We start from the raw sequence: 14137 nt of genomic DNA, 5'->3' as shown, positions 1-14137 counted from the left end.
AACATGGGTGACTGACTATATACTAACATTTCTATGGACTCAGTGCTATTTCATAACAAACCCCGCAGTTTTCCAGCATCCCCCAGGCAACATCCTGTTTTAGTATCTCCAGTTAATACATAGCTGACAACCAATCTGTCCCATTGCCAGGCAGTAATATTAGCAGGTATTCAATGTATCCACCATAAGAGCAGGGCAGACAAACACCAGTCAGGGATGGTCTAAGTGGACTTACCCCTGTCTCAACACTAGGGGTGAACATAAGAACATAAGAACATAAGAATGGCCATACTGGGTCAGACCAAAGGTCCATCGAGCCCAGCATCCCATCTGCCGACGGTGGCCAATGCCAGGTGCCCCAGAGAAGGAGAACAGAAGACAATGATCAAGTGATTTATCTCCTGCCATCCATCTCCTGCCCTTGTTATGAAGGCTAGGGCACCATACTTTATCCCTGGCTAATAGCCATTTATGGACCTAACCTGCAAAAATTTATCAAGCTCTTTTTTAAACCCTAATAGAGTGACACCTTGAGGTTCAGTCCAGCCCTGTATTTCTATTATTTGTTTTGTTCTCCTGTGTGTTTGCATATCTATATCAGGGTGTGGCCCTATGCACCATGGCCTCTGGGCACTACTACAAAATAAATAATACCTTCTGCTACTAGTAATATTTAGATAATTGTCACATAATAGACAAACTAGGATCTGCAAAGGGAGTAGGTGATATGATCCTACCAAGGTAATGAATGCCTGTATATATTTTGTGCACTCAGAACCAGGAACACCGTAAAACAGTGGTGGGCAACCTGCAGCCCATTGGTGCTCTACCTGCAGGTCATGGACCCCTTAGCTGCTCCCTTCCCAGGCCAGCACTTCCTTGCCCCTCCCCGCTCCCTCACCTACTTTTGGAGCATGCAAATCACCTGAATCACACCCTGTCCCTCCTCCACCCCCTCCATCCCAGAGCTGGCCCAGCCTCAAACTGCCTTCTGGGAGGGAGGGGAAGGATTGGGGATGGAGTGCGAATCAGGCTAATATTATGCTCCAAAAGTGCTGTGAGGGAGGGGAAAGAGCAGGTAAGTGCAGAGCTCTGGTACACCAGTGGGCGAGAGGCTTGTGGGGGCGGAGGGCTGTGAGTCACAGGTGAAACCCCAATGGTCTGTGACCCACTGAGGTGGAGAAGGGCCACTCATGAGGCCCACTCACCATTTGTGGTTGCCCATCAATGCTGTAAAGTCCAGATCACCCCAGATAATTGAAGCATGATGGACTAGATCTGAATGGAGAGTTGCTACTGTTACGGATAGCTATTAGAGGTCTCAGCAACGATGCTGTGTGAGAAGTGTCAAATTTTCAGACTCCTTGGGAGTGCAGGGACATGTACAAAATGTCTATGCAATTAAGTATTTTGGTATGCAGATCACGTAACTTTGCATGCAAATAGCACACGAGTGAAATGCCAGTCCAACTGTACACATGCATAAGTACCTGTCTTACACACACAAAACATTTTATGCGCAAATTTGTCATGGGACTGCACACCTAAATGTTTGAAAATGAAGCTGTCATCGTGTAACCAAGTTATTAAGGATAACTGCTACAGTAATACAGAACTGCCTTAGTTTTGAATTTCCTGTCTTTTGACAATGAAAATCTCTATCTTATTTTGTATTAAAACATAGAGGGTTTTGCATTGATTCTATTTAGAATGGAGATAATTTTTGAAGCTTTTAGAACAAAAGAAAATGAACGCTTACCAGTAAAATGTGGTCAGCTGGATCAGAAGAAAAGAAAAAAGAAATTCTATGCAAAGGAAGAGGAAGAATTTCTAAAAATACCTCCTTGCTGGGTTTGATCTGGTTTCCATTGTTCCAGTCTCATTCATAAAGACTTTTCCCACCCCACATAGTACACATAAAAGATACACATTGTCGCAGTACAGCTACCCAGCCTAAGAGATTAGAGCTAGCTAAGGAACATAGGAGCATGTGACAGGAAGCTGCATTTACAGATAGCATTAAATCATTGTACTCACAAATTTTAGGAAAACATTTCCCAGTTCATGCTGAGATTGAGGTTCTGGTTGTAAACAAAATTCCAGGGCAGCCAGGAACTCCTTGTGAACGTCAAGAATGTCTTCGATGTTGGAAAACAAGATCTGAAATACCAAAAGAAACCCAGTGTTCACAGTACATGAAGGTTGGGGTGTCTTATTAAAATAGACGTGCCTAAATACAGCACCTTTCCTTTTGCTGCCAAGAAGGAATCAAAAGCACAAGCAGTAGTTTCATTTTAAAATGTCTCTGGGGTGTGAATGATTATGTGCCTTTCACACTCCCAGTCTTAAGCCAGGGAGGATCTTCCTATTTTTTTTGCCCTTGCCATTGACCTATCTATGTAAATAAAAATGAACTTTCCAGGTATCTAGCCCTGATACTCATCACCAACTTCTGTTAACTCTACAAAATGTTTCCCACAAATGCTCAAGAAAATAAATGGGAAATACCATGTGTGCTCAGAAAGGCCAAAATCATATCAAGGGGACAGAGGCAAAAAAAGTCCTGTGCCTTCCCCACCCACTCAAGACAAGTCATCTTTGACAGAAAATTGACACTAGAGGTCACTTGACCACCTCCACACTTGTGATCATTAAGGAGCTTGTGGTACTTTGTGCATGATGTCAGAGGTTAGCAACAATGTTCCAGGCAAACTGGCTGCCATCATTCTTACCCTTGAAATGATTATTATATTATTCACTCATACCATATGCACCATTTTGTCTGACCCTGCACTACAGTGTTGCTGTGTGCTGTTAAACAGCAGCCATGTTCCACACCCTTGGTGTGTTTTCCTAGTGAACAAAGCAGTTCCAGCAAACACAGTACCTAATGTTTAATACCATAATTAGGCATGTATTTACTTATGCACAACTGCACACAAAGGGCTTGACTCCCAGCTTGTGAAAACATAGAGAAGTGCACACGTGGAGATGACGGCTCCATTCTCCATTACCTTGCTCTTTGTGATAACAAAATCAATATAAAAATACTGTCCAATCAGCATAGCAGCATCTTACTCCCACTTTGCACAGATATAAATGGCACACACGATGCAGATGACAGAGCATTAGGCTCCTAATTTGCATATAGTCTACTGTGTGTTGGTGCAAGTTAGGTATTTGTGCATCCTCTCAGTAGGTAAGCGTTTTGCTAACCATGTGTGAAAATGATTTCTGACTCTGTGAGCATCTGTGGTAGTGAGTGTGCACAACCGCTTATGTGCAAATACACACACTCAGTTCTATCAAAACAAAAAGCAGTCAAGTAGCCCTTTAAAGACTAACAAAATGGATTATTAGGTGAGCTTTCGTGGGACAGACCCACTTCTTCAGACCAGAGCCAGATCAGAACAGACTCAATATTTAAGGCACAGAGAACCAAAAACAGTAAGCAAGGAGGACAAATCAGAAAAAGATAATCAAGGTGAGCAAATCAGAGAGTGGAGGGGTGGGGGGCAAGGTCAAGAATTAGATTGAGCCAAGTATGCAGACAAGCCCCTATAGTGACTCAGAAAGTTCCCATCATGATTTAAACCATGTATTAATGTGCCGAATTTGAATATAAAAGCCAGCTCAGATGTTTCTCTTTCCAAAACGGTGCGATAATTCCTTTTCAGTAACACACATACCTTTAGGTCATTGACAGAATGCCCCATTCCATTAAAATGTTGACTAACTGGTTTGTGGATCTGGAGTGTTTTGATGTCTGTTTTGTGCCCATTGACCCTTTGTCTAAGGGAGTTAGAGTTAGAGTTAGTCCTCACAAACAAGAGACCCAGCTAGGCAATACGCACTGGCAGTCACTAGAGGAAAGGCTTAGCAGCTGGTACACTGGATCTCTGCTGGGAGAGTTGTATTACGCTGTATTTTCCAGTCTTTCTTCTATCCAGGCCGGTTTCAAAGCAGGGAGGTATGTGGTGAAGCCAAGCCATCTCTCACACTGCAAACAGCCTCCCAGCTCTGACTTCATCAATCAGTGACACACTTAGGAAGGAAACAATACAGGGAGAAAGAGGCAGTTCTGTAGCACCTGAATGACTAACAAATTCTGTTCTAAATAAGGAGCTTCCATGGGTCAGACACAAGTGGGTCTTTCCCATGAAAGCTCGTTATTTAATAAATAAAATTGTTAGTCTTTGAGGTGCTACAGAACTGCCTGTTTTTGTGAAGCTACAGACTAACATGGCTATTCCTCTGAGACTAAATACCAGGGAGAACATAAGAATCACCCTACTGGGTCAGATCAAAGGTCCATCTAGCCCAGAAGCCTGTCTTCCAACAGAGGCCAATGCCAGATGCCCCAGAGGGAGCGAACAGAACAGGTAATCATCGTGATCCCTCTCCTGTCATCCATTTCCAGCTACCTCTGACAAACAGCAGCAAGGGACACCACTCCTACCCACCCTGGCTAACAGCCACTGATGGACCGAAGCTCCATGAATGTGTTTAGTTCTTTTCTGAACCCCGTTCAAGTCCTGGTCTCCACTACATTCTCCGGCAAGGATTCAACAGGCCGACAGTGCAGTGGGTGAAGAAAAACTTCCTTTTATTAGTTTTAAGGCTGCAGGCCATTAATTTCATTTGGTGGCCCCTAGTTCTTCTGCTATGGGAGCAAATAAATCACTTTTCCTTATTCACCTCTTCCATACCAGGCTCCCAGTTTCCTGGCACTCACTGAGTGAAGTGAAGGAGGCTCAGAAGCTTCCAACGCTCTTCCCATGCGCCCACATTTTAGCTATCATGCTCTCACCTTGCGATACTGTGTGCTGGATTTTACCTATTGGCTGTGATGGCACATGCTTCATTCAGACTGTTTTTAGCCTCTTTTGGGAGGAACCACCTTGAATTCAAGTCTGAATTCTCCCCAAGACGGGAGCACGTACAGTTCACTTGTGGCCAGTTTGTCTGGCCCCTGCCAGCAAGTGCAAGATTGAGGCTTCAAAGAGCTTCCCACTCTACCTAAAGCACAAACACAATTGTGTCCTTCCAGGAGGCAGTGCTACAGTCTCCTTCTCCACACTGGCAGGCTGGATGTGCACAGAGCAGCATACCGCATCCTCCTAGCAGAGCTGCATTGTGCTTGCTCTCTTTTCACTGCAGGAAGCTCTGCACTAGCCTTCAAACAGTATAGCCTGCACCACCCCAGAAGCAGGCCTGCACCCTCAAAGCCATCATTTGGCTCAAAAAGTATCAAGCATTCCAACCTTGTGCATTAGCATGGTTGGCCTTTGAACAGCTCCGTGGGCTCAAGCAAAGAGAGTGCAGGGAGGAGGAGAGGAACACAAGCGTCTCTCTCTCCACAGAGGGATTTTTTGTTTGCTTCCAAAAAATTCCCAGTGCAAATCCTTGCAGAACATACCAGTTCTCCAGCTCAGCTGTGACCGATGTTATGATACGTTAGCCTCTTGTTGCAGGGCCAGGAGGAAAGTTGTGCCAGAAGGAAATTAGCAAGGAAGAGGAAAACATCTGTCAGGCATGACTTTACCTTGCAAGGAGCAATCTTCAAGTGGGGTTGTATTTTATGATCCAAGGAACATCTGCTGTGTTGTAGACTGTGTTTGTGCTGGTCAGTGGGATCCAAGCTCCTTCGGTAACTAAAGTCACCTGAGGCTGTGGAGAAATCTTTCCTAACTTTGCTAAAAAGCCACTTTGATAAGAAGTTTCTGTTTCCCGGCATTATATCAGGAATTTGCACCTGGGGGCTTGTCTACAATCACTGAGTGTATCACTTTAACGACACCTGTACAGTACAAGTATGACAAGCGTCATGATGTGGCTGCAGTTAAATCCATACACACAGCACTTTATACTGAGATAGCTGTCTCCACATAGGAAGGTCTTACTAATGACAAGTAGCTTCCTTTTCCTTTCTGCTTTATATACACACCCTGTATTCTGTTATTTCCACTCCAACGCATCTGAGGAAGTGGATTTTACCCACAAAAGCTCATGACCTAGTACGTTTGTTAGTCTCTAAGGTGCCACAGGACTGCGTGTTCAGTTTGGCTTCCCCCCCGCCCTCCAAAAAAAAAAAAAAGGAGAGTAAATGCTGGGAACTCACTGGAGCTGCCGGTGCTGGAGGAGCTGCTGATGTGTCTAGGGCTGCAGGAGGGAATGGCGCCACCACTGTGGCTAGAGACAATGCCATGGCTGAAGGGGCCACTGCAGTGGCTGGGGCCACCACTGCTTCTGGGACTGCTGCCCTGGCTGGGGCCTCAGGAGTGGCAGGAGGAGCTGCCAGATTGGTTTGAGGGGCTGCCTGGGCTGGAAGAGCCACCAAGGCCACCACTGCTGGAGCCGCCACTCACTCCTCCCACTACAGGTGGGGCACGTACGCAAGTGCCACCTGCCAGGGCGTACGTGCCCGACGCCTGGTGAGAGGAGCCTGTGACGGTTCCAGCAGCAGTGGCTCCTCCGGCCCCAGCCACTCTGGTGAGTCGCCGGCCTTTATCCGGGGGGTGGGAGCTGAGGGAGTCTGGCTGGGGCACGGGTGATGGCGAATACAGTAAACCACTTGGATTTAACAAACTTTCTGTTTTAACAGACCCCCCTCCCGCCATTAGTCTGTTAAATCGAGGGCTTACTGTGTACTCTTCAGTCTGTGCCACAATCCAGCCAAGGTGCCAGCTACCTCACAGCTCCCTGGTAATCAGAGATACGCAGCTCAAGTGATAACCTGCCTCAACAGGGCCCCAGTGAGGTAGTGAGGGCACCAGTGAGATCCTGGGGAGGCCATGAAGGCTTCAGGAAACAGACTGAAACTGCTTTTGGTGAGAACAGAAAGGAGGAAAGACTGTTCATACTGCGCCACCATGAGCCCACCTCCACTGTAACGTACACTGGCCCTCATTGCCAAAGGGAAATGTGGTTACTGCAAGCTGGTTAAGATAATAAATAATCATTAATAAAGAAGAGCCTTTAAGGGCAGTGTCAGGAAGGCCCTCTGGGCACCAAGCAAAAGAAGAAACCAAAAATATAGTGATGCCTTCCCAAAAAGGTGCCAGGGAACGTCAAGCTCAAACCCATTGACTCAGCAGAGAAAGTGAGGTGTTTTCTAGATGGGCTGGTGGTTATTGTGTTTGATTATGAAACAGTCATAATTGGAACACGTTTTAGTAGTAAGTGAATAATAGTACCAAAAATAACATTGAGCCACATCTTTGTCTGTTCATCAAATCTGCAAATAGGTATGTGGGTTTATTGGTTTACTTGTTACATCTTTTGCAGCATGCATGTTATTCCCACACCTCCACTTAGGGATGCCTCATGATGCCTTCACTCTGCCTCACTTGCCCACGTCTACTTCTCCCTCCAGCTGCTCCCTGCTTTCGCCCAATCCCCCTCACCACATGCAGAGGGACAACTCCCTGGTAAAATCTATATCCTTATTCTTTTAAATCCCTCCTTCTAACCTCCCCTAATGCTTCGCAATCATTCCCATGGGGCACAGCTGGACTAAGTGACGAGCTGTGACTTTTAGCTAAACTCTTTTCATTTTATAGTTACCTCATCTTGCCAACTCACCTTCCCTTTGGTTTGTGCCTCCCATCTGTTCTGTCTGACAAGTAGATAGTTGTCTGCAAGCAAGGCCTGTTACTTTGTATACACCGAAGAGCACAGCCAAGGCATAAACATTGATTAAGAGTCTCTAGACATTATAGTCATACTAATTAATGAAAGGGAGGAGCCAACTCTGAGGAAAAGTAGGGGTGATCGATTCCTTATTCATGTCATGAAGAGGATGCTACTGCTGTCACGTTGTTTTGTTACTGTCAGAGCCTCACCTTTGCTCTCAGCAAATCTTTCATTGATTTCATCAGTACATGAGTAAGCCCCAATTCAATTTGAGCCTTAGATCAATGGCTGAAACTGTAGGACTTCCATATCTGCCTGCCAAAAATTTCACTCTCCAAAGGTTCCTCAAAATTATTTCCAACTAAAATTCCTAGAAGTCAAATGTCACTTAGAACAAATGAAAAACAAAGTGTGAATATGACCTATGGGCGTTTGGCTTCTTATTCAAAATATTCATGAATATTTTTTCCCAGGATTCTCTGCTCCTAATTATGAGTTTTTCACATAAATTAATAAATTTGCTAATAAAATGAGAAAGCTGGAAGAAATACCTTGACATTCTCCTCTGTTATGTATTTCTCGGCTTTGTCCACAGCATTCTGTTTGATTCTATGCAGAAATGCCTGAAGGGAGAGAAAAGGGGATTATTTTCAAATGACTTAATACTGATTGAGTTCATTACTTGTGCCTTCTGGCTTCTCCCTAGCCTCCAGCCACACAAGGGTGCAATGTTATAACACAACAGACCCATCGCTGCTGAGATCTGAATCTAAATCTACATCAAGTCATTACTGGGACTGTAGACCTAGCTTAGCATTTTAGATACATAAAACATATTCCCTCAAAGATGTTTGGGGTTTGCTTTGTAATGAGTATCTTGCCTCAGAAGCTCCACTGACACTTTTTGATTTAAACAGCTGTTAGCACTGGCAGACTAAAGTGAGGGACTGTTTGCTTATTGTCTTGAATGCTCCTCTTCTCTCCTATGGCTCGTCTATACTATCACAATAGATCAATCTAAATTATGCCACTGCCGCTACACAAATAACGTATTCATATTTAGCTCTGATTACCATGGTGCCTTCACTGTAGTGTGTTGACTGGAGATGTCCTCCTATCACTTCCAATTGTGCTTCTCAGGGCTTGTCTTTACTACAGGGGGAGTCTGATTTAAATTACACAATTTCAGCCCTGTGAACAGAGCAGCTGAGGTCGATGTACTTATCACCCGGTCTTTGCTGTGATGCACTGACATGAAACACTCTCCTCTTGACTCTCTCTGTGCTCCTCATTAAGGGGAAGCACCAGAGTTGACGGGAGAGCGATTGGCAGTTGATTTATTGCATCTATACTAAAGGCGATAAATCAACCCCTGCTGGATAGATTACTGCTCCATCCATTGAGCCCATAGCAAAGACATGCCCTTACAGACACAGCTGTTTTAACCTGACTGTCGGAGGCAAACCCCTGTCTCCCTTCAAGGTATATGTCAATGAGGACAACTGCAAGGAACAACAATGAATATTCACATTGCAGAAGCTGAGGGCATGTCAGAGCTAAGACCAGAGACTATGGACAACTTCAGTGTACCCAGAACTTGAGGAAATGGAATACTGCAGATGATGCCTGAATTGAATTTTCATTTCCATTTCATTTTACTTAGACTAGTTGAAAAGTGCAGGCAAACTAACGTCAGAACTCCTCCGACTCAGTACAGTAGTAGCTATCTATGACCACAATGTGTTTGACAAGGATTTATCAGAGGGCATTGAAGATACAGTGGTGTGGTTTAAAGCCTCCCTTGAGGTGAGAAGGGAATTTTATGCTTCTCTTCCACAGCATCCTAGCAAAAACAGAAAGCACCCACACAGGAGGCTGACTGCGGGGGAACCCAGAGGAGTGAATTTGCTGGGATCAATTAAAGTGGTCTGGACATAAAAGGAGAAAAGCTTTTTTCCTGTCTGTCCCTGTTATTGGTTTCTATACTCACCTCCTACATCAAAGGGCTGAGCCCTGGGGAATGTGGCAAGCAGGGGAAGAAGGAACCTTTCTTACCCACCTGAGACAAATAGGGGTGTGTGTCACTCCTTTCTACTTATGTGACAAAGAGGCCTAGCCACTGAACAATAATACAAGCCTTAAGAAACTGGACTGTGTCTGAACAGGGTCTATGCTGGCAGATGCAGACCCAGCTAATTTTTTATTCTGTTTCATGTGGAGCTGGCGATGACCTGTAACACCATAGGGAGCTGCACTGCTGAATCAAACCTGTAACCTGCCACTGTCGCTGCCTCTGGTTTCTTGCCTTGAAGAGTATAAGCCTGACCCATTTATATGCCCTTCAGCACTGCCTGGGCACCTACTCAGCCCTGGCTCTCTCACTCTCTCATTTGTTACCCCTGCCCCAGTGCAGAAAGGAGAGAATTGGGTGGTCAGACACTACAAGGAAGGGTGCCAGTACACAGTTAACTGTTGGGTGGATGGAGAGTTGGAAACAGACAAGGCCTGTCATAGATATATAATTTCCAGACCATTGATTCTCAACCAAGGGTTCACGAACAAATGTCTGTGGTCACAATCATCTTTCTCTTCCTAGATCACTGCATGGGAAGACATAGATCCCAGCTAAGTATGGGTAGTGGAGAGCAGAGTACCAGGATGGGAAGGTATGAGAACCAGTATTTTTAAGGGATAGAATATTTTTTGTAATGACCCAGGAGCCAGTCTATAAGAACACAGCCAATACCCTTAACCAGCAAGCTTGGTGAAGTTACCCTCAACTGTAATGTGCTTCCAAAGGTCCTGGCAGTAACTGGTGAAGCCATTAGGATTGTCTGAGATGAACTGCACATCATGACGAGCAATGGCACCAGAATTGTAAGGAAATATGGTGAGAGCGAGGATGGGGAGCATGCTGCCCTCCCAGCTCTAGCTTTGGGTATATCTGAGCACTAGGCATCAGGTGTCAAGATTTATGGAAACAGAAAACCTGTTCCGTTAATTCTAAAACTATAAACCAAGCAGGGACCCTTCACTTGCATTAATACAGGCTCCTTTCACTATTTGGAAATAACAAATCCAATTGGAATAATTAATTAATCATCAAGATTAGCAGCTCCACTGATGACTAATATTTACCAGCATCTAAGTCCCAGTAATATATATTTCTAATAATAGAAAACTGGTAGGAAGAAGGTGCAAATCACATTAGCTGTTACGGTCTAGTCACTAAAAAGCAGAGCCCGTGTTAATTTGAAAAACAGCTTTGTGTGATGCCTGTCTGAATAGATCATTTTGTGTGGGTGAGAGTGAGAGAGAGCGAGGGTCGTGCACAGAGACAGTGAGGTGAGAAAGCAGCGAGATGCAGGAAAGAGAAAAAAAAGAAAGAGGAAAAGGGCATGCCAGGGAGAAGAGAGACAGTCTATCTGTTCCAGCCTTCTGATCATTTTGATGTGCATAAAGAACAATCTATCCAGTATCCAAATAAGACAGTTGTTATATTACATTGTAGTTGTTGGGGGCAGGGTTATTTTTTTTTAATTTATTTACTTATTTTGTCCTAGAAACCTAGTAGCCAGTTTTTTCAAAATATAACCATAAAAATCTGGACTCATTAAAGCCAAAACTGTCCATTCTCTGGTTTTAAATCCCTTCTCTTCTAAAATCAAAACCTTTTGCAACGGTCACTGGGACTAAACTAAAGAAAACGGTCCAAGCAGTGAAATAAGAGCCCTTCAGCTAATGTTCTTTGTTGGGTTAGTATGACAATGCTACCTTCCTTCCAACGTGCTTCCCGGTATCCTTGGGGAAATAAGTCTTTTTCAGGGACATTTTCTTAAATTCTTTGAGTCAACACTTCACCAATCCTTTGCTGGTAATGCTACCCTGGCTTAGACCACACCCACACCAGCACCATTTCCCACTCAGTTGTTGGCATAGAAGTAGGGCACACTTTGAAGAATCTGCCATGTCTAGGGCAACCTTACCTCCCTGTCCCTTCCCTGAATTATAAAGAAAACTATGGCTGGTGTGGGAAGGGAGAGCAGCTTAAGACATACAGGATAAGAAAATTGTAAGTATGGCTGCATATTCGTCATGGTGGGAAATGTGTCACGGATGCTCCGATTTCCCCATCTGTCCATGACTCATCTTTGAGTCTGTGATTTTAATAAACTCACCCTGCAGTGATGTCTCCTGAGGCTTTTGTCCCATGTGATGCGTCCCAGCTCCCTGCTCTGGGAATTGTGAGCTGATGTGCAAGGTCACAATCATTGGTCCCTCTAATGTTTTCCCTTTAGGGAAAGAGTAAATTTTATTATGTGCACCAAGGCACTGTGGATGTGCACCACCAATAGAAACATCATGGCAGTGGGCACTCTGCTAATCAGCTAGGTGATACTGAATCTCTCCTGGGCACCCACCCAAGTGTTCAGCTTATGGGGAACACTTGTCACAATGCTGCTCAGGTTTGATCTGGTGGCTCCTCCTCCCATAATCGTGAAAGGGAGGCTGGGCCAGATTTCAGTGACTGGTGTTGAGACCTGGAACATAAGATTGACGTGTTGTTCAGATTCAGCGTGGTGGCCCGGCTCTTGTCATGACAGAGGGGTGGCCAGGCCAAACCTGAGCAGTGCCATGACTCCGTACAGTAGACCCCCAACTTATGCAGAGGTTACGTTCTTGTGCAACCCCAAGTAAGTCAAATTTCCCTGCTCCTGTGAGTGGCGGGCAGCCAAAAGCCAGGCTCCCAGCTCCCTGCCACTCACTGGAGATCGAGATATGTGCAACTTGAATGTGCGTATCTCAGGGTTCTGCTGTACACTAGGAGATTATACTTGGAGTGGAGATCTGGCCCCACATGCAGGACAGAAGCTGCAGGAACAATCTTTGCTGGGTGCAGGCATGGTGGGATCATTATCTTGCCTTCCCCTGATTCGTCCCCTTCTTCTCATTTGTGATGGCATTATTTTAAATCAGAAACAACTTTTACTAAATTTCCCATGAACACTCTGTGATTTTTAATTGAAAAATCCTGTGACAAATCTGCAGCTAAACTGTGAAGGTGTTCTGGTACCATGGCAGTGAACCTGGAAGGACTGGACGGACAGTAGACAGATACAGCTCCAATTCTAGCTGCCCATATACCTTGGTCCCATGCAGCCATTAGGCTGCATTTTACAGAAGCTCCAACTCAGTGGTAGATTGCTGCATGCACAACGGAAAAGGAGAAAATGGTGGCACACCCGCACAGAGAGGTAGAGCCTAGCTCAAAGCACTAGGGCTACACAACAAACATCTACAAGTAAATAGGGAATCACTCAAGTCAATGGCACAAGCCAGATCTGTAGAGGAAATTTTCCTTCTTCTTCTACTTCTTTAGAAACTCGAGGTTCCTGCTTCCCCATGTTTGTGCTAATTGCTTTAAAAAAGGCCCTTGCAGAAAAAAAGCCCGTGGAGGACTTTGGTTTTGTTTAAAACTCTGCTGCTGCATCAACATAATATTTATTTGCGTACCATGAGTCTGTAATTTATTGTCTTAAAGTTCTGCTGGCTTTCCAAACACAGTACGCCATGTCGGACTCACCACACATCACACATATTTATTTACTCAAGGTGCAAATGCCTCGCTAGATTTATGCAAACCTATATTAAGCGGAAGAGACATGAAGTGAAATGTTTCAATTCTGTACCGTGTGACAGGGAATTCTGCATCATGCCTTTTGATAAGAAGAGGAAAAATACAGTCCTTTCCATTCTTACAGACTCAAAGGGAAATGCACAATATTGGAATATTCAAACAATAGTTACATAGATATTTTCTTTTTACCAGGTCACATTTTTTAATGCCTCCCTTTGAATGCAAGTCATATGGCACTCAGTTTACTATATTGACAGTATATTGTCAGAACTGCTAGTCATTTAGTTTTAATTGTGCAACTCAGAATCTCCACTGCCTGTAGCATTAAGTTTAAGGCAAGAATTTGTGAATAGGCATTTTTTTATAGATCAATAATCACACTGGAGTCTCTCTGAAATGGGTTCTGATTGTGTCTTGTTGGGCCTTAATTACTTAGGCTGGGGTCAGTAACCAAAAGAGTAAGAAGACCTATTTTTTTCGAATTCGGTAAAATAAACTCAATAATTCAAGAGCTGCAATGCATGTGAATACAAGATGGTCCTTAATAAATAATGTCAACCCATACTTTTTGTAAGCTCTATTTTAAGAATAGTGCATACACATATCCCACAACAAACTGCACATATTAAATAGGGAGTTATCCAATGTTTCAAGATCACGTATCGTTTGCTATTTAGATATGAGTTGTTTGTTACTGGGCTTTTAGATGTTCACTAAAATATCAAAAATAATCAGGAGCATATTTTTGTTTTTGTTTTACTTTGCAATTATAACTTCGGGAGCCACAAAAAAGTCCTTAAAGAGCCACAGCTGGAGCATGCAGACCCCAGACTTAAGCTTTGTCTTCACTAAGGTTGCGTCTCG

General features: G+C 44.2%; 1 protein-coding gene across 3 annotated transcripts in view; it reads right to left on the bottom strand.

Annotated features, from left to right (window-relative positions):
• The window catches only part of PREX1 (phosphatidylinositol-3,4,5-trisphosphate dependent Rac exchange factor 1), a 230694-nt gene that overhangs the window by 130260 nt on the left and 86297 nt on the right, over positions 1 to 14137 (bottom strand). For all 3 annotated transcript variants that reach the window (XM_075011780.1, XM_075011781.1, XM_075011784.1), the window contains exons 2-3: positions 8187 to 8258; positions 2038 to 2160 (exon numbers count right to left, since the gene is read on the bottom strand). In XM_075011780.1, the coding sequence (XP_074867881.1) occupies positions 2038 to 2160; positions 8187 to 8258 (195 nt within the window). The remainder of the gene's footprint in view (positions 1 to 2037; positions 2161 to 8186; positions 8259 to 14137) is intronic.

This window comes from Carettochelys insculpta, chromosome 17, assembly GCF_033958435.1.
Source record: "Carettochelys insculpta isolate YL-2023 chromosome 17, ASM3395843v1, whole genome shotgun sequence".
NCBI classification, from domain to species: domain Eukaryota; kingdom Metazoa; phylum Chordata; order Testudines; family Carettochelyidae; genus Carettochelys; species Carettochelys insculpta.
This window is presented reverse-complemented; position numbering and strand designations above follow the sequence as displayed.